Genomic DNA, 17465 nt, shown 5'->3' on the forward strand with positions numbered 1-17465 from the left:
GCACTGTTGGATCATCCTGCAGGGAATGGGGGAAGGGTGGCTGTCCTCTGTCTGGATTATTGGTGTGATTTGCTACTGTCCTGTGTTAGATGGGGCCAGGATTGGGCATGAGGTTCCACCCTCTGAGGACAGGGAACGTCACACACTGCTGCAGCCCACCTCTCTCCCAGCAGTGAAATATTGCTTACGAGCTGCCAGTGTAGAGCCAAAATCGTTCAGTGTGGTTTCAACTCTTGCTCAGGAGACCTTGAGTCACATCCCTGGTCAACCACAGCCAATGAGTCACCATGCTCCGCTCCCTGCTCCTACAGCTGGAGACACTGCAACCAGCCAAGGCGTGTAGCTGCTTGGATGGGGACATTGCCTGGGCAATGGTGAATGCTCTGGGAGGTTGCAAAGGGACCTGGGAAGGTGTTGAATGAAAAGACATCTCTGCCCTCTGTGTAAGCTTGCCTCCATGATTGACTCTTGTCAGGGCTTTGGGATGAGTACAGAGGCTTAAAACAAACAGACACCAGAAAGCATTTTTCTTTTGTTCCTTTGATTGCAGCAGCAATTAGGGGAGAATTTTTCTGGGCTGGACTGAGTCATGACAGCTTCTGCCTTTTGTTGGAGCAGCAAGAACTTTGCTTGACCTGAAAGAAGCCTTGTCTAATTTCATTGAGCTTGCCCTCCACGTTAATAATCTCTTTCAGAGCATGCTTGCATGAAGGGAATGCTGAGATGTCAATGTTGTACTGAGCATGTGGGGTTTTATTGCTCAGCTCAGCTTGTCCTCCTGCTCTCCTCAGTTCCATGCAGCTACTGTCCAAGCACACAAACATAGAGTATCTTTTCCTCCACCACTTCATGCTGTCCTTCAGCACAGTGATGGGCATGGTGATGTCACTGGAGATCACTGAGCCACACGTTGTGTTTGAGCTCATGATGGTGTCGATACCCAAATCCCTGCCTGATTTCCCAAACTTGGCCGGAGATGTGGTGGTGACTCAATTGAGAGCGTTATCTAAGCATGTGCCTGGGCCGGGAGCATTGTGCTGACTTAACGAATCTCCTGCTGAGAGCTGCTGGGAAACTGAAACCTCCCAATCACGTCGTCCTGCCTGCAGGAGGAGAAAGAAACAATGCAACTGTGTGTTTGGCAATCCAGAGGGAGGCGAGGGAAGAAATCAGCCTGATGCTAAATGTAGGTGCATGCGCATGGAGGTGATTGCACTGCAGCAACGTTGTGTTTACAGCACCCTTCAGAACCCTGCTGAATTTGACTGATATATCGGAGATTCATAGAGTCATTAAGGTTGGAAAAGACCTCTAAGGTCATCCAGTCTAACCATCAACCCATCCCCACCATGCCCACTTGTACAATTGTTAAGGTTGGACAAGACCTCTATGGTCATAGAATCATAGAAACATAGAATCACCAAGGTTGGAAAAGACCTACAGGATCATGCAGTCCAACCATTCATCTATCACCAATAATTCTTACTGGGTTGTCCAGCCCAACCCCAGCCCATTCCACCATGCCCACTTGTAGAATCATTAAGGTTGGACAAGACCTCTAAGATCATAGAATCATAGAGTCACGAAGGTTGGAAAAGACCTACAGGACCATCCAGTCCAATCGTCCATCTATCACCAATAGTTCTCACTGGATCATCCAGTCCAACCCTAAACCCATCCCACTGTGCCCACTAACATGTCCCTCAGTGCCACATCTCCACGATTCTTGAACACCTCTTTGGATGGTGACCCCACCACTCCTCTGGGCTGTGGCCTGACCACAGCTCCCTTCTCCCCTGCAGCACACACTGGGACCCCAGCAACATCCAAACCTTGAGATGGAGGTTCTGCTTTGAACCCTCAAAACTCAGAGATGAAGTCCAAGCAGTCAACTGTCCGTGGTGTCCCTATGCTATGTGGCTCTGACCCATGCATACTGCTGGGAACAAGCACCGAGCCTCGTCCTCTCCGCCCTATGGCGGAGCTGGGAGCTGGATGCCCTCCCCAAGCCATGCCGTGTGTGCTGGGGTGGGATGAGCACACCCATAGGATCGGTCAGGGTTTGGTGGCAGTGCCGGTCTAACCGCACGCCGAGCACAGCCCGGGTGCCCCAGGTGCTTTTGGAAATAGGTGTCTGGGTGATATTTCTGGAGCTATTCAAACAACTGGAGATATCAGGAGTTGCTGGTGTGGATTTTCAAGAAGCTCTTAATTGCCTGTGTCGCATGGGAACTTTGGAGAGTCTCGTTAGACAGCACAGTTAGATGCCCAAATAACCACAAAGAGTCTGGGGCTTCTAAATGGCCTCAGTGGCTTTGAAATTGTCACGCTGATCCCTCTACTGCTGGAGACTATGAAAAACTAATGGGGAAAATGAACTTCTCAGTAAAAGTTTTAAAAATGAGAGAAGAAATGTTTGGTAGCCAGGTTTCCACAAGGAAAAGTTGGAATCATAGAATCACAGAATTATTTGAGTTGGAAGGGACCCTTGAAAGTCATCTGGGCCAACTCCCCACTGCATGGTGCTTGCACACTAGTATTTCTGCAAGTTTAACTTGTAAACGAATTCCTTCTTGGTACCAACATAAAAAAAATGGAGCGTTTTGATAAACACCCACCTTTCTAAAATCCTGCTTTAAATAAGCTAAAAAAAGACACCTACCCGTGTTCATAACAGAGGGCTCAACACAGCTCACAACTCTACCTATCTGCCAAAAATAAATTTGCATATAAATGCCAAAGTAAGACAGGTAGTTGAAAAGCATGCATTTCCTCCAGTGAAAGTTATTGTGCGCTCTGTTCTCTCCATTTTATGTCTCTACAAACAAGGCGAGCTGTTTAGCATCCTCTGCCTCACTAATTGCATGTAAGCAGTTGCAGCATGCATTATGTGGGCAGCTCGTTTTGCATGCCTCCTTCTCTCCGCCTGTTCTCAGGGCCACCCGCCTGTCTGCGCGCACTTCCCGCAGTAGCAGCTGACTTGCTGAGGTTTTCCCTGGCTCTTCTCATGGTCAGTCACTTCCTGAAGCCTTTGGAGAGCCCTAAGGGCATTTCCCATTGGCATTTCTCCACGGATGCAGAGGCTGTCCTGGCACAAAGACTGCAGCACTTGTGTTCAGTGAGAGCTTGGCCCGACAGTAGGCAAATTTCCAGCGCCAGCCATTGCCATGGCATCTCCTCTCTGGTAGGGTTTTATTTATCGAAAAGATGCAAAGCCTCATCAAAATGCAATTTGCTGAGCCCTGGCTCTGGATTGAGAAACTACTTCTCGAAGCCAAAGGCAATTTTCCACGTAAAAAGAAGGCTAAGGGTGTAACATAGGTGTGTTTTGGGAATTGTGTAAGCTGTGCTACAATTTGGCATGAGCCGCAGCGCTTGCCTGCCATAGGGCTTTGGAGTGAAAGATCAAAATAAAGATAAACGTAAGCAGGGAAACAACCACAATGGATGAAAGGTGAAAAAAAGCCATGTCTGTCACAGCTGGACTGTTACTGTGCCGCAGAACTACATGGCTTCTTAGTCAGAGTGCTGCCCTTTGGTAGACATGGTTGCATCTTTTTTAATTTTCTTCTGCATTATAGGGTGTGTTTCTGGGTAGGGTCAATGTTTGGCAAATTGAAGATGAAAATCTGTAAACCACGCCAAGCTGATGAAGACAGCAACTGTCTCCTCCTTCACGCCCATGCAAACCCAGCCCACCTCCAGAAACAGATAAAAGAGTGCATCGACTGCCCTCGAGTCAGAGGGACTTCCTTCCCTTCTCCTTGCACGCATCTTCTCGCCACCCAGCTCCATTCATCCTCCTCCTCCTCTTGATCTTGACTCCACTTGGAAGAAGCAGCCATGTCTCGGCAGTCTGTCTGCAGAAGCTTTGGGGGAGGGAGCAGAAGGGGCTACAGCTCTTGCTCCGCCATCGGTGGTGGCTTTGGAGGAGGTGGTGGCAGAAGCAGGAGCAGCTACAGCTCGTTCTCTATGTCCAGGGGATATGGAGGTGGTGGACGTTGTGGAGGCTTTGGCAGCAGGAGCCTCCATAACATAGGGAGCAGTGGAAGGATTGCCATGGGTGGATGCTACAGCGGTGGAGGCTATGGAGGCAGAATGGGTGGCTTTGGTGGAGGCTACGGAGGACTAGGCAGCTATGGAGGAGGAATGGGTGGAGGAGGAATGGGTGGCTTTGGTGGAGGAATGGGTGGTGGTGGAGGAATGGGCGGCTTCGGTGGAGGGATGGGTGGCTATGGTGGAGGAATGGGTGGTGGAGGAATGGGCGGCTATGGTGGCCCAGGCTTCGGCTTTGGTGGCCCTGGTAGAGGTGGCCCTGGCATTCAGCCCGTGCAGGTCGACCCAACTCTGCTACAGCCAGTCCATGTTGAGATCGACCCCCAGATCCAGCAAGTGAAAAACCAGGAGAAGGAGCAAATCAAGACTCTTAACAATCAGTTTGCCTCCTTCATTGACAAGGTGAGGGAGTGGGACTGGGACTAATTAAGGGCAAAAATTTGGAGGAGCTACCAATCTCTGCAGAAACTTCCTTTTTGAGCTAAATATGGGCAGGCTAAGGCACTGGAGAAGAGCCTTTTCTCAAGTACTGCTATGGAAAAGATGAGAATCTCTCTTCCCGATGAGATCAAAGCTGTATCTTCAGGGCTTTAATGTAGCCTGTTGCACCAGGTTCACCTAATAGGTTATTCCTGCAAGGCTAAACGCCTCCAAACTTCTTCAGGTTTCACTTCTGCACTCTTCCCTTTCCAAATGCTCTCCTATTTAACTATTCACAAAGGTCGGGTTGTTTTTCTTATTTTTCCCTCTCTTAGTTTTCAAATATCCAATCTTCTTTATTTCAGACTAGAAATCTGATGTTTCTAGGCTACCTGCTATGGGAATGTGTTGGAATTGGTGCTGCACCCTTGACTTGAACATGACTTGGAAATTCCCTCCTTTCCCTCATCTTGCAGTTGACTCAACAACAGCCTTTTTTTTTACTAACAAAGTCACATAATGACACAAAGAGTGGACTACTCTTTGTACATGGTGGAAGGGGTGCCTTCATGACTGACTGTGCATCCTCCATGTGTTGGCTTTCAGGTGCGCTTCCTGGAGCAGCAGAACAAGGTTCTCTCCACCAAGTGGGAGCTCCTGCAGCAGCAAGGGCCCTCAGGACCCAGGAAGAACCTAGATGTCATCTTTGAAAACTACATCCAGAACCTGAGGCGGCAGCTGGACTCCATTCTGGCACAGAGGGGACAGCTGGAATCTGAGCTGCAGAACATGCAGCAATACGTTGAGGATTACAAAAACAAGTAAGTGCAGAAAAGATAACACCGAGAGCAATGCAAGCGACTGGCAGCAATGGTAGTTTGTATCTCACTGCTTCACATTTGTTCATTTAATGGTAATTATGAATGTAGATTTGTCAGTCTAAATATTATATTTGTTCTTATTTTGCATTTCTTTTTGCTTTTTGTGTGGCCTTAGGCAAGAAAATTCAGGAAACTCAGCTTGTATTTTAACTTTCCATAGGTATGAGGAAGAGATCAACAGGCGCACAACAGCTGAGAACGAGTTTGTGGTGCTCAAGAAGGTGAGTCATGGGCACAGTGAAGTGATTGCTTGAATGCTAAGCCTTGCCTGGGCTTTGAGGGGATTTCTTCTTGTGTGGGAAATCCAAAAGAGATTGTAGGGTCTGTAGGCTGCTCCTGCAAGTTTCTTGTCCTTTCTTGTACAGCTGAGTAATACTATCAGAGCTGTTACCTTTAGCACTGAGTAGGTGCTGTGGTCCTGAAGGATTTCCAAGAGGAAATGTGATCTTTCCTGTAGGATGTGGACACTGCCTACATGACCAAGGTGGAGTTGGAAGCCAAGGTGGGAGCTCTGACCGATCAGATCAACTTCTTGAGGGCCATCTATGAGGAGGTAGGAGCCTTTCCTGTGCTGGGACGGATCAAGGGTGGGGAGGGGAGATGTGGCTCAGGAACCTGCATGTGGATGGGTACCCACAGGGATGTGTGTGGAGCATCCCTTGGGCTCCTCTGCTCTTGAACTCAGGTTTGTTTCCGTGTTGGTTGCAGGAACTGTCTCAGATGCAGACAATCAGCCGGGACTTGTCTGTAGTGGTGTCCATGGACAACAACCGGCACCTGGACATGGACAGCATCATCGAGGAAGTCAGACGCCAGTATGAGCAGATTGCCCAGAGCAGCAGAGCTGAAGCTGAGGCTTGGTACCAGAGCCAGGTGAGCTGGGAAGCCCTTGAGGAAGCCTGCAAGGTGGCTGGAGATTGCAGATATGTCATGTGAGGTCCGTAAGCCAACGGTACTGGAGCCTGTACAAGGAAGTCTCAGAGAAAGTGTGTTAATCTGACTCACTCTTTATAACAAGTCCAGTATCTCACTCTGGTGAACCATGTAAGCCTTTCAATACATATGACCATCAGCGTAAGTTAGCTAGGAAATGCCAGGACAAAGTAGCTTTCTAGAATACAAAGAATGCTTGTTAGTGTAACTAAAATATATCTCAGAGATAAGAAATGAGGGAAACAATAGTAATTGAGTCTCAGATACATCCTATACATTGAGATGGGCATCGAAGTTGTACTGACCACCAAGACGGATTCTTTTAGCAGAACATGAACTAGAAAAGCAGACAGATCTTGGCAAGGCATCAGGAATGTTTCACTGAAGGTTTGCTTTGTGTCTGTGCCATCAGTATGAACAACTGCAGAGCACAGCTGGGATGCACGGGGACAGTCTGCGCAACACCAAGATCGAGATCCAGGAGCTGACCAGGAACATCCAGCGGCTGCGGGCTGAGATTGAGAACGTGAAGAAGCAGGTAGGGATGTGTGGTGTCTCATTGGATACCTGCATCAGGCTCAAATGTTGACTTTAGACTGTGGGACAAAACTGTGTTCTTCAACTCTACCACTACTGACTTTGTTGAGTGTTGTCTTTTACCCTTGATCCTTCCAGTTTGGGTTTGAGGACTGGTGGTTGAGAATAAGATGTGACCTGAGGGGATATCTTTCTTATTCCTCAGAACCAGCAGCTGCAGGCAGCTATTGCTGAGGCTGAGGAGAGGGGTGAAATGGCTCTGAAGGATGCCAGGGTGAAACTGGAAGAGCTGGAAGCTGCTCTCAGCAAGGACAAGGAAGAGCTGGCTCGCTTGTTGAAGGAGTACCAGGAGCTGCTGAACATCAAGATTGCCCTGGATGTGGAGATTGCCATGTACAGGAAGCTGCTGGAGGGAGAGGAGAACAGGTAGAGCATTTCACCTTTGACTGAAGGGAGGTCTTGCTATCTGGGAGGTAACCCTTGAATTTTGGAGTCATAGTGCAATGACAAAGTGTGTTTCCCAGTAGAAAAGGGTTAATACACCATTTGTTCTATGGATTATGTTTGAGGTTATTAAGATGGGCAACTGACAACCAATTCATTCAGTTTATCCATATATCAATTTGATTCTGACATATGCAAGTGTCATAAATAACTTGAGGTTTGGAAGAGCATCGCTGTGAACAAGAATAATCACTGCTACTGTCCTTAAATACTTTAGTGATACCAGCATACCTGAAACAAGAATAAACAGGCAACAAAAGAAAACAAAATCTCTTAAGGGGGTGATGGTTTAATGAAAATAGCGTTCTAAGGATTTAAGAGGAGGCTTTCATTGGGTAACAAAAATGTACTCATTTTCCTTTGCAGGCTGTGCAACGACGGAATGTCCAACGTCAATGTCTGTAAGTATGGTGGGCTGAGAAGTTTGGTGAGCTGTAGAGTTGTGGGCTGTGTCTCAAGTGAGAAAACCTTCTGTTGTCCCATGTGTAACCTCTGCGTCTCTTCCAGCTGTGGTAGGCAGGACCACCATCTCTGGAGGAAGAGGAGGCATGGGAGGAGGATTCGGAGGCAGTGGCATGGGAGGAGGATTCGGAGGCAGCGGCATGGGAGGAGGATTTGGAGGCAGCGGCATGGGAGGAGGATTCGGAGGCAGCGGAATGGGAGGAGGAATGGGATCTGGAGGTGGATTTGGAGGTGGAAGCTCTGGCGGCAGCTGTGGAATGGGAGGAGGAATGTACAGCGGAGGCTTCTCCTCTGGAAGTGGAAGGATGTGTGGCTCCGGGGGTGGCAACTTCAGCTCCGGTGGGGGATCCTCCTCCATTCGGAGATGCGTCACAACCACTTCGGTCAAGTCTTCAGGAGTGAGGTTCTGAGCCCTGAAGGCCGACTGAGAAAGAAACAAAGCATCTCCTCCCTTCCCCTGGCAGCAGCGCAGCCTCCTTAAATCCATCTCCGGTACCCCACCATGAAAGAAACTGCGTCCCTCACGGCCAGCATGAGCCAGCTGGTCTACCTGGCTTGTTCCCAGCATGGGAGCCTGGTGGCCGTGACACACTGCTCAACAGCCTCCTACTCAGTGAAGAAATAGCAGTCTGAGCAAAGTCTCACACGTGGATACCCCGTACAGAGAGCTGATTTCAAGGAGGAACCGCTCTGCCTTCCTTGCTGCGTTGTACATTTCTGGCTGCCCTGTGGCAAACGTGTATAAAACCACTCTTTCTTCCTCTGTCCTGAGGGCCGTAGCCCTGGGGTGCTTCTGCATGCAGTACATCCTCTTGCTTCCATTCACTTGTGTCATGGGTGGTGGTACCTGAGGGGCAAATGGGACTCCTCCTGTGGCTGCAGGTGCCCAGAGGACTTTTTCCAAAGAGAACCAAGCTTGCTGTTCTGTGCCAGGCCCCCGGTGACGTGGAGCAAGATGTACTGTCCCCACCTCTCTTCCTCTTCTATTTGTGGTATGTCCTTGGGATGTTGCCATTCTCAATAAATTGCAGAGAACATTTGTGATGTCTTCTTGTTGTTATAGAATTTACTTTTCAGCAGCATGAGTACTGCCATGGGAGAAGTGAGTTGGTGGGATCTTTGCTTGTTCTTCTGCCCAGTGTGGAAAAGCTCTGCCTGGTGCAGTGTCACCTGGAGCACTGTGTGAGTTTGGGCACCATAATGTCAGAAGGACATAAAGCTATTAGAGAGTACCCAAAGGAGGGCTACAGAGATGGGGGAGGGCCTGGTGAACAAGGCATATGAGGAGTGGCTGAGGTCCCTTTGTTTGGTCAGCCCCTCCCCTGAAGGGGGGGACCACATGGCCTACAGCCCCTCATGGCCTTCAACCCCTCATGGCTCTACAGTCCTTCATGACTCTACAGCCCCTCATGGCCTTCAGCCCCTCTCATGGCCTACAGCCCCTCATGACCCTTCAGCCCCTCATGGCCCTTCAGCTGCTCATGTCCTGCAGCCCCTGATGGCCTACAGCCCCTTGTGGCCTTCAGTCCCTCATGGCCTTCAGCTCCTCGTGGCCCTTCAGCGCCCATGGCCTACAGCCCCTCATGGCCTACAGCCCCTTGTGGCCTTCAGTCCCTCATGACCTTCAGCCCCTCGTGGCCCTTCAGCGCCCATGGCCTACAGCCCCTCATGGCCCTTCAGCCCCTCATGGCCCCACAGGCCCTCACAGGGAGTGAAGGGGCAGTGCTGAGCTCTGCTCGTTGAGGACAGTGACAGAACTCAAGGGAACAACATGGAACTGTGTTGAGGGTGGTCATGAGAGGGTTAGGGAAAGGTTCTTCCCAGAGGGCAGTGGGCATGGCACAGCTCTCAAGTGCAGTGGCCATGGTCCTGAGTTGTGTTTGGACAGTGCTTTCAGACACAGATTTTAGATTTTAGGTGGTGCTGTTGAGGGCCAGAAGTTGGACTCGGTGATAATTTATCTGTATGATTAGCTTCTTCTTGACTTTTATCAGTCATAGCATGATCCTGAAGGTGGTAGGGGCTGTGGGAGCTCTGCTCTGATGATGAATAGCCGGTAGGCTCAGGCACTAGCTTAACTAGTGGAAGTGGACACTGACAATGCACCGAGCCTCAGTTACTTGAGGTGGTGGCCATGAGCACTAGCAGTATTTGAGACCAGCAGCTCCTCCTGCTCTCCACTTACCAGCAGTGGGAAGGTGAGGGGCTGGGGAGGGGCAGTCCATCCTGACCCATGGGCATCCCATCCCAATGGGATGTTTGAAAAGTTGGACCAGTCTCTTGGTGTTTCTGCTTTATAGTGAGAGTGAGTGGGAGAGATTGGGTCTAGCTGGAGGGGATGGGGAGCACGGTGGGCAGAATGCTGATGCGTTTGATCTGAGCTGAGCTTCAGCTCCTGCACCACAAGCAGAGATCAAAGAGACAGAAACCGCTCTGAGTAGTGGTGTGGGAGTCCCACAGCAACTCCCTGGGAGCTGCTGTGTCCCCAGTGTGGGTCAGGAGGTGCAGCCCTCTGACAAGACCCACTGTGGGCCATGGGAAAGGGCTGTGGGGTCTTTGAAGAGGCCTTGTCCTCCCTTGAAGCAGTGGTGGAGTTGGGGAACAGAGCTCAGTTTGTCCCCAGAATAAGAGGATGGGAAGGGAACGCCTCTGAGCAGCTGGGCCTTTGCCAAGAGCACTTTGGGTTTGGCGTGGGGAAGAGTCAGCGGCTTTGGTGCCTAATTTTAGCTGTGTTTCTTTTCAGTCTCACCGTCTGAGTGAGGAATCCTGGTGGCATCTCTGCCTGTGCTGCCTCCAGATCTTTGTGCCAGGACCCTCTGGCTGCGCAGGACCCGAAGATGGCTCTTTGTGAGGTCTGCAGCCGGGTTCGGCATCAGCTTCTCAGCCAAGTGTGGGCTTTGCTTCATGTGGACAATTGTGCTGTGCATGGCTCCTTGTGTAAGAGATCTGAAGGGACTGCTGGAGCCCAGGCTGCCTATCGAGTTTCACCTGGAGGAGGCTGATGCGACTCCAGCTCTGCTATAATCTTCCCATCTTGTCTGGAGACGTCAGAGTGACTCAATCTGGGCGTCTTATCTGGATGAGCTGAGCGTGGTCAGCACCCAAGCATTTGGCTGAGTGAGCACATTTCCCCCAGTTGTGGAGCTGCCGTGTGGGATGTTCCAAGCAGCTCGTGCTGCCTCTTGAGAAAAGCATCTCCCAGTGGCATTTGGCAGCGTGGAGGGAGGCCACGAGCAGATACAACCTGCATTTTTCCCAACAAAACCACAAGCTCCCCTTCATTTCTCTGGGATTGTCCTGGGGACACCAACCACGGAAGAAGACCGTTGTCTTGGAAGGCAAAGTGTCCCTGTCCCAATGTTGGGATGGTGCCTGTTCTGCAGCTGCAGCCTGTGTCATTGGGTGAGCTGCAGACACCTGGAGAACCCTTGGCCAACGTGTCTTGAGTCCCCTGGGTGTGACATTTCCCACTGTCCCATGTCCCATTGCGTGAAGAGATTGGTGCCCAGCATTCTCCCTCCCTGTGACATCCAGAAGCATTTATGTTATTCTGTGGGCTGATTTTCCCAAGGCTTTGAAGTGCCTGTGGCTGAAGGCTGATACCTGTAATATTTTCAAACGGCACTTTGTTGCCCAAGTCTTAATGGAGACTCCGAATGTAAAAGTTAATGCTCAGATCATTTGAATAGCCTTACATTCATATTTATTGTTCTTTTAAATGTTTTGGTGGTCTTTAATATATATTTTCTTTGTCATTTCTTTATTACATGCTCTGGCTGTATACCAGAGGCAGTGTAAATGTTATTGCCTATTTCACACATTAACCGAAATACTTATTTACCTTCCAATATCCAGGCAGACAATGCACACAGAAGGCGTTTCAAATGCTATTTACAGATCTCTGCCTCCTTGTAACCACTGCCTGTATCCTAGGTTCTTCAAAATACTTGTACATTAGTTTTATTTTATATTTTCTATCCTTCATTTGGAACTTTATGAATAATTGTTGTAAATTTCATTCACATGCAAATCAAAAATCAGCCTCTTTATTTCAAAGACGTCCTATAGAGTACACTTCTTACCTTACCTCAAGAAAAACTTGAAAATAAGAGTATATACTATGCCTTAGGAGTTGAAATACTTCCATTCCTTAACATTTTTCCTGAATAGTTGTTTCATCTTTGGAAATAACTGAGTAAAGAAGAGATCAGCATCATTCCCCATAGTAGGAGGAAGCCCTCACCATCTTGAATTATTAATCTGCTTTTCCACTTTTGTATTTCTTGTCTCTCTGCCCTCGGTCACAGTCAGCTCCGTGAAGTGTCCCATCCTTCTCCCAGGGTTGTCCTTCTTCATCACTGCCAGATGAGCACAGGAAAGGAGCAGGACAAGGCATGATGTGCCATCCGCTGTGCTCCAGCCTTCTCTAAGCTCCCAGCTCGTGTTCTCAGATTTGAGGAGACTCAATTGGAGGGCATTTAACCTGCAGGGTGAAGACACTCCCATCCAAAGCACCAGCACTCACGCCCCAAGATGCCATACCTTCCTAGGGGGAGAATATGCTGAGTCTCTTCAAACTTTGGTGTCACAAATTCCCATTGAGGATTGGGAAACTTCTAATATGCCAAAGGCAATTTAACCTATAAAAAGGAGATTTAGGGTGTGTGTGAGGAGTTGTGAAAGCTATATTATAGCTATTATTTCATCAAAACTTCTCCTTTCCGTGAGGGTTTGATTGGGAAGATCTATATCTGCAATTATTTGGAGCTATTAAAGAAGGTTGGGAGTCCAATGAGGGGCTGCAAAAAAGTGTGTTACTGTGCAAGATGGCTTCCAGCAGGTCATAAACCTATGAGAGTCCACTTAGTCACTGAGACCTATTTCAATGTTCTTTTATTCACTTCTATATTGTAGGGTGTGTTTCTAGGCAGGCCCAAATAAGGTAAAGCTACACTGGGAATCTGTCAACAGCACCATGCTGATGAAAATAATAAACTGGTTTCCACCTTCACACCCAAGAGCTTCAGCCCACCTCCAGGAGCGGATAAAAGGGAATGCCCGAAGCCGTGGAGCCAGAGAAGGCTGTGCACACTTCTCTGCACATCTGAACTCAGCAGCACAGCTCCATTGGTCTTCCTACTCTTCCTGACTTTGACTCTGCTCAGAAGAAGCAGCCATGTCTCGGCAGTCTGCCTGTAGAAGCTATGGAGGAGGGAGCAGAAGGGGCTACAGCTCTTGCTCTGCCATTGGTGGTGGCTTTGGAGGAGGTGGCGGCAGCAGAAGCAGGATCAGCTACAGCTCATATTCCTCATCCAGGGGAGGTGGAGGTGGTGGACAGTGCGGAGGCTTCAGCAGCAGGAGCCTCCATAACATGGGTGGCAGCAGAGGGATTGCTGTGGGTGGGTGTTATGGCGGTGGAGGCAGAATGGGTGGCTATGGAGGAGGAATAGGTGGCTATGGCAGAGGAATATGTGGAGGAGGAATGGGTGGTTATGGTGGAGGAATAGGAGGAGGAGGAATGGGTGGCTTTGGTGGAGGAATGGGTGGTGGAGGAATGGGTGGTGGAGGAATGGGTGGTGGAGGAATGGGTGGCTTTGGTGGAGGAATAGGTGGAGGAATAGGAGGAGGAATGGGAGGCTTCGGTGGTCCTGGCTTCCCTGGAGGCATCCAACCGGTGCACGTTGACTCAAGCCTCCTGCGGCCGGTCCATGTTGAGATCGATCCTCAGATCCAGCAAGTGAAAAACCAGGAGAAGGAACAGATCAAGACTCTTAACAACCAGTTTGCCTCCTTCATTGACAAGGTGAGAACTTAGGACCACTCTTATGTGGAGATGAGCGTTTTGAACAAATTCCTGTAGCATGCAAAGGGATTACTTTCCTTATAGTCAAGTTTAATGTTACTTGATGAAGTCTGCAAGACCGATGCCTTTGTAAGAAGTTGCTATTCAAGTCTTATTAAATAATACTGAACCATGAAACGGGTTTTCATGCTAATGGAGGATTAAAGACAGCATCATCAGGACATGCTGCAGATTCTCTTGCTGAGTAATTTCTTCAGCTTAATTTGTAGTGATTCAGGGTAAAGTCATCATCTTGTATTTAAATGTCCTAAAGAGATGCCATTACTGTAGTTCTATTTGATGTCACTTTCTTTTCAAGGAACCGACTCTATACATGCAATAGCATTAAATACATTTCCAGTGATCTTGGATAAATTTAATTTCAAACAGAAACTAAAGAAAGACAGCATCTTTGGAAAAGAATGGATGAACAGTAAATGAGACAGTAATTACTTTCTTGACTTAACTTCACCTGAGATGAAAGTAATGTCCAAAACTGACATCATGGAGAGAATGGAAGTTACTTTTCGAATTGGCAAAGAGCTTGTCTATAACTGATAATCTCATAATGGCTCCCAAAACAGTAATGTTGTGAACCATCATGCACATTAGGAGCTTGAAAGTTTGAGTCAGCCACAGTGGGTAATTCCCATGGCTTCCAGAAGGAGCAGATGGTCTGAGGAGTCAGATGCCTCACAGGATCCCAAGGTGAAGGTCTCACACAACCCTCTGTGGGCTTTCAGGTGCGCTTCCTGGAGCAGCAGAACAAGGTTCTCTCCACCAAATGGGAACTCCTGCAGCAGCAAGGGCCCTCAGGACCCAGGAAGAACCTGGATGCCATCTTTGAGAATTACATCCAGGGCCTGAGGAGGAGGTTGGAGTCTCTGTTGGGACAGAGGGGAGAGCTGGAATCGGAACTGCAGAACATGCGCCAATACGTGGAGGAGTACAAAACCAAGTAAGTGCAGAGATGGAGTGAACAGAAAGGCAGGAGAGCTGGGGCAGCATGTGCATCTCCAATGTCTGCCCAGTGCTCCAGGAGCTCACCAGGATGGGAGAGGGGTTCTGTGGAGGGAAGAGAAGCCCACTGCTCAATGAGCTGTGCAGGGGACTCATCTGGCTTGTCCTCTTCCACAGGTATGAGGAAGAGATCAACAGGCGCACTGCTGCTGAGAACGAGTTTGTGGTGCTGAAGAAGGTGAGTGCAGGGGACAGATTGGCATGAGGTTGGGAAGAGGCAGATGTGGGACAGTAAGCTTCTGGTGGGAAGCAGTACCTGCTAGCTGCTTGCATCATGGGAAGAAGCCATGGTCTAGAGCATGATCTTTCCTGTAGGATGTGGACTGCGCCTACATGACCAAGGTGGAGTTGGAGGCCAAGGTGGGAGCTCTGACCGATGAAATTAACTTCCTGAGGTGCATCTATGAGGAGGTAGGAGCCTTTCCTGGGCTGGGATGGATTCGAGGTGCGGAGGAGAGATGTGGGTGAAAACCCTGCATGTGAATGGGTGCCCACAGGGATTTGTGTGAAGCATCCCTTGGGCTCCTCTGCTCTTGAGCTCAGGTTTGTTTCCGTGTTGGTTGCAGGAACTGTCTCAGATGCAGACAATCAGCCGGGACTTGTCTGTAGTGGTGTCCATGGACAACAACCGGCACCTGGACATGGACAGCATCATCGAGGAAGTCAGACGCCAGTATGAGCAGATTGCCCAGAACAGTCGGGCTGAAGCTGAGGCTTGGTACCAGAGCCGGGTGAGCTGGGGAGAGCCATGCCAGCTGGGGTGGCCCCTTGCTGCCAGATAGGGCAGGGGGACTTCTGTGTTCCGGGTCAGTTGTCTCATGGAGTTTGCTATGCCTGTGCCATCAGTATGAGGAGCTGCAGACCACTGCTGGAAGGCATGGGGACAGCTTGCGCAACACCAAGATTGAGATCCAGGAGCTGACCAGGAACATCCAGCGGCTGCGGGCTGAGATTGAGAACGTGAAGAAGCAGGTAGGGATGTGTGGTGTCTCATTGGATACCTGCATCAGGCTCAAATGTTGACTTTAGACTGTGGGAAAAAACTGTGTTCTTCAACTCTACCAATACTGTCTTTGTAGAGTGTTGTCTTTTACCCTTGATCCTTCCAGTTTGGGTTTGAGGACTGGTGGTTGAGAATAAGATGTGACCTGAGGGGATATCTTTCTTATTCCTCAGAACCAGCAGCTGCAGGCAGCTATTGCTGAGGCTGAGGAGCGGGGTGAAATGGCTCTGAAGGATGCCAGGGTGAAACTGGAAGAGCTGGAAGCTGCTCTCAGCAAGGACAAGGAAGAGCTGGCTCGCTTGTTGAAGGAGTACCAGGAGCTGCTGAATGTCAAGATTGCCCTGGATGTGGAGATTGCCATGTACAGGAAGCTGCTGGAGGGAGAGGAAAACAGGTACTTTCCTTTATTTGTGTCTTCTTAACTTTTCTTGACAGACCAATGTATATGCAGGTGAGGTCTTTACATATCCCTCTGGAGATAAACCCTATATATTACATTTGATGTAATTCTTAGCCAGAAACACAAGTTTTCCACTTTTCTTACAATGACGCCAAGTTTATTGCTCCTCATTTTGTTTAGAAGCAGCGGTGAAAATTAAAAAGAATAGTGAACATATAGCTAGAGAATATAGCTAGGAGTATTCTCAACCAAAGAAGCTAGCATGTCCCCAAAGATTAACCCTTTCGGTTTCCTCTCACAGGCTGTGCAACGATGGAATGTCCAACGTCAATGTCTGTAAGTATCTGCAAAGCAGTGGTAGGCTGCATCTCAACTGAGAAAACCTGCCCACTGGCCCTTGTATAACAACTACGTCTCTTCCAGCTGTAGTAGGCAGGACCACCATCTCTGGAGGAAGAGGAGGCATGGGAGGAGGATTTGGAGGCAGCGGCATGGGAGGCGGATTCGGAGGCAGCGGCATGGGAGGAGGATTTGGAGGCAGCGGCATGGGAGGAGGAATGGGAGGAGGTGTATGTGGCTCAGGAGGAGGCTTTGGCGGTGGAAGCTCTGGCGGCAGCTGTGGAATGGGAGGAGGAATGTACAGCGGAGGCTTCTCCTCTGGAAGTGGAAGGATGTGTGGCTCCGGGGGTGGCAACTTCAGCTCCGGTGGGGGATCCTCCTCCATTCGGAGATGCGTCACAACCACTTCGGTCAAGTCTTCAGGAGTGAGGTTCTGAGCCCTGAAGGCCGACTGAGAAAGAAACAAAGCATCTCCTCCCTTCCCCTGGCAGCAGCGCAGCCTCCTTAAATCCATCTCCGGTACCCCACCATGAAAGAAACTGTGTCCCTCACGGCCAGCATGAGCCAGCTGGTCTACCTGGCTTGTTCCCAGCATGGGAGCCTGGTGGCCGTGACACACTGCTCAACAGCCTCCTACTCAGTGAAGAAATAGCAGTCTGAGCAAAGTCTCACACGTGGATACCCCGTACAGAGAGCTGATTTCAAGGAGGAACCGCTCTGCCTTCCTTGCTGCGTTGTACATTTCTGGCTGCCCTGTGGCAAACGTGTATAAAACCACTCTTTCTTCCTCTGTCCTGAGGGCCGTAGTCCTGGGGTGCTTCTGCATGCAGTACATCCTATTGCTTCCATTCACTTGTGTCATGGGTGGTGGTACCTGAGGGGCAAATGGGACTCCTCCTGTGGCTGCAGGTGCCCAGAGGACTTTTTCCAAAGAGAACCAAGCTTGCTGTTCTGTGCCAGGCCCCCGGTGACGTGGAGCAAGATGTACTGTCCCCACCTCTTTTCCTCTTCTATTTGTGGTATGTCCTTGGGATGTTGCCATTCTCAATAAATTGCAGAGAACATTCA

General features: G+C 49.5%; 2 protein-coding genes across 2 annotated transcripts; both read left to right on the forward strand.

The window, feature by feature from the left end:
• Positions 1–3741: 3741 nt before the first annotated feature.
• On the forward strand, positions 3742–8832 carry KRT75L1 (keratin, type II cytoskeletal 75-like 1). The gene is made up of 9 exons (XM_015300374.4): positions 3742–4458; positions 5083–5297; positions 5518–5578; positions 5815–5910; positions 6066–6230; positions 6703–6828; positions 7033–7253; positions 7698–7732; positions 7839–8832. The coding sequence occupies exons 1-9, from the start codon at positions 3844–3846 to the stop codon at positions 8201–8203; spliced, it is 1899 nt and encodes a 632-aa protein (XP_015155860.1). The 5' UTR covers positions 3742–3843; the 3' UTR covers positions 8204–8832.
• A 4035-nt stretch (positions 8833–12867) lies between these two features.
• On the forward strand, positions 12868–17465 carry KRT71 (keratin 71). Its single transcript, XM_001232026.7, has 9 exons — positions 12868–13596; positions 14379–14593; positions 14773–14833; positions 14971–15066; positions 15222–15386; positions 15502–15627; positions 15832–16052; positions 16360–16394; positions 16482–17465. The coding sequence occupies exons 1-9, from the start codon at positions 12970–12972 to the stop codon at positions 16832–16834; spliced, it is 1899 nt and encodes a 632-aa protein (XP_001232027.5). The 5' UTR covers positions 12868–12969; the 3' UTR covers positions 16835–17465.

This window comes from Gallus gallus, chromosome 34 (assembly GCF_016699485.2).
Source record: "Gallus gallus isolate bGalGal1 chromosome 34, bGalGal1.mat.broiler.GRCg7b, whole genome shotgun sequence".
Lineage (NCBI taxonomy): Eukaryota > Metazoa > Chordata > Aves > Galliformes > Phasianidae > Gallus > Gallus gallus.

Coding starts and splice junctions, on each gene's coding strand:
- KRT75L1 (XM_015300374.4), top strand. CDS start 3,844: ATGTCTCGGCAGTCTGTCTGCAGAAGCTTTGGGGGAGGGAGCAGAAGG. Junction 5,298..5,517: donor GTTGAGGATTACAAAAACAA/GTAAGTGCAGAA, acceptor AACTTTCCATAG/GTATGAGGAAGAGATCAACA. Junction 6,231..6,702: donor AGGCTTGGTACCAGAGCCAG/GTGAGCTGGGAA, acceptor CTGTGCCATCAG/TATGAACAACTGCAGAGCAC.
- KRT71 (XM_001232026.7), top strand. CDS start 12,970: ATGTCTCGGCAGTCTGCCTGTAGAAGCTATGGAGGAGGGAGCAGAAGG. Junction 14,834..14,970: donor AGTTTGTGGTGCTGAAGAAG/GTGAGTGCAGGG, acceptor TCTTTCCTGTAG/GATGTGGACTGCGCCTACAT. Junction 16,395..16,481: donor AATGTCCAACGTCAATGTCT/GTAAGTATCTGC, acceptor CGTCTCTTCCAG/CTGTAGTAGGCAGGACCACC.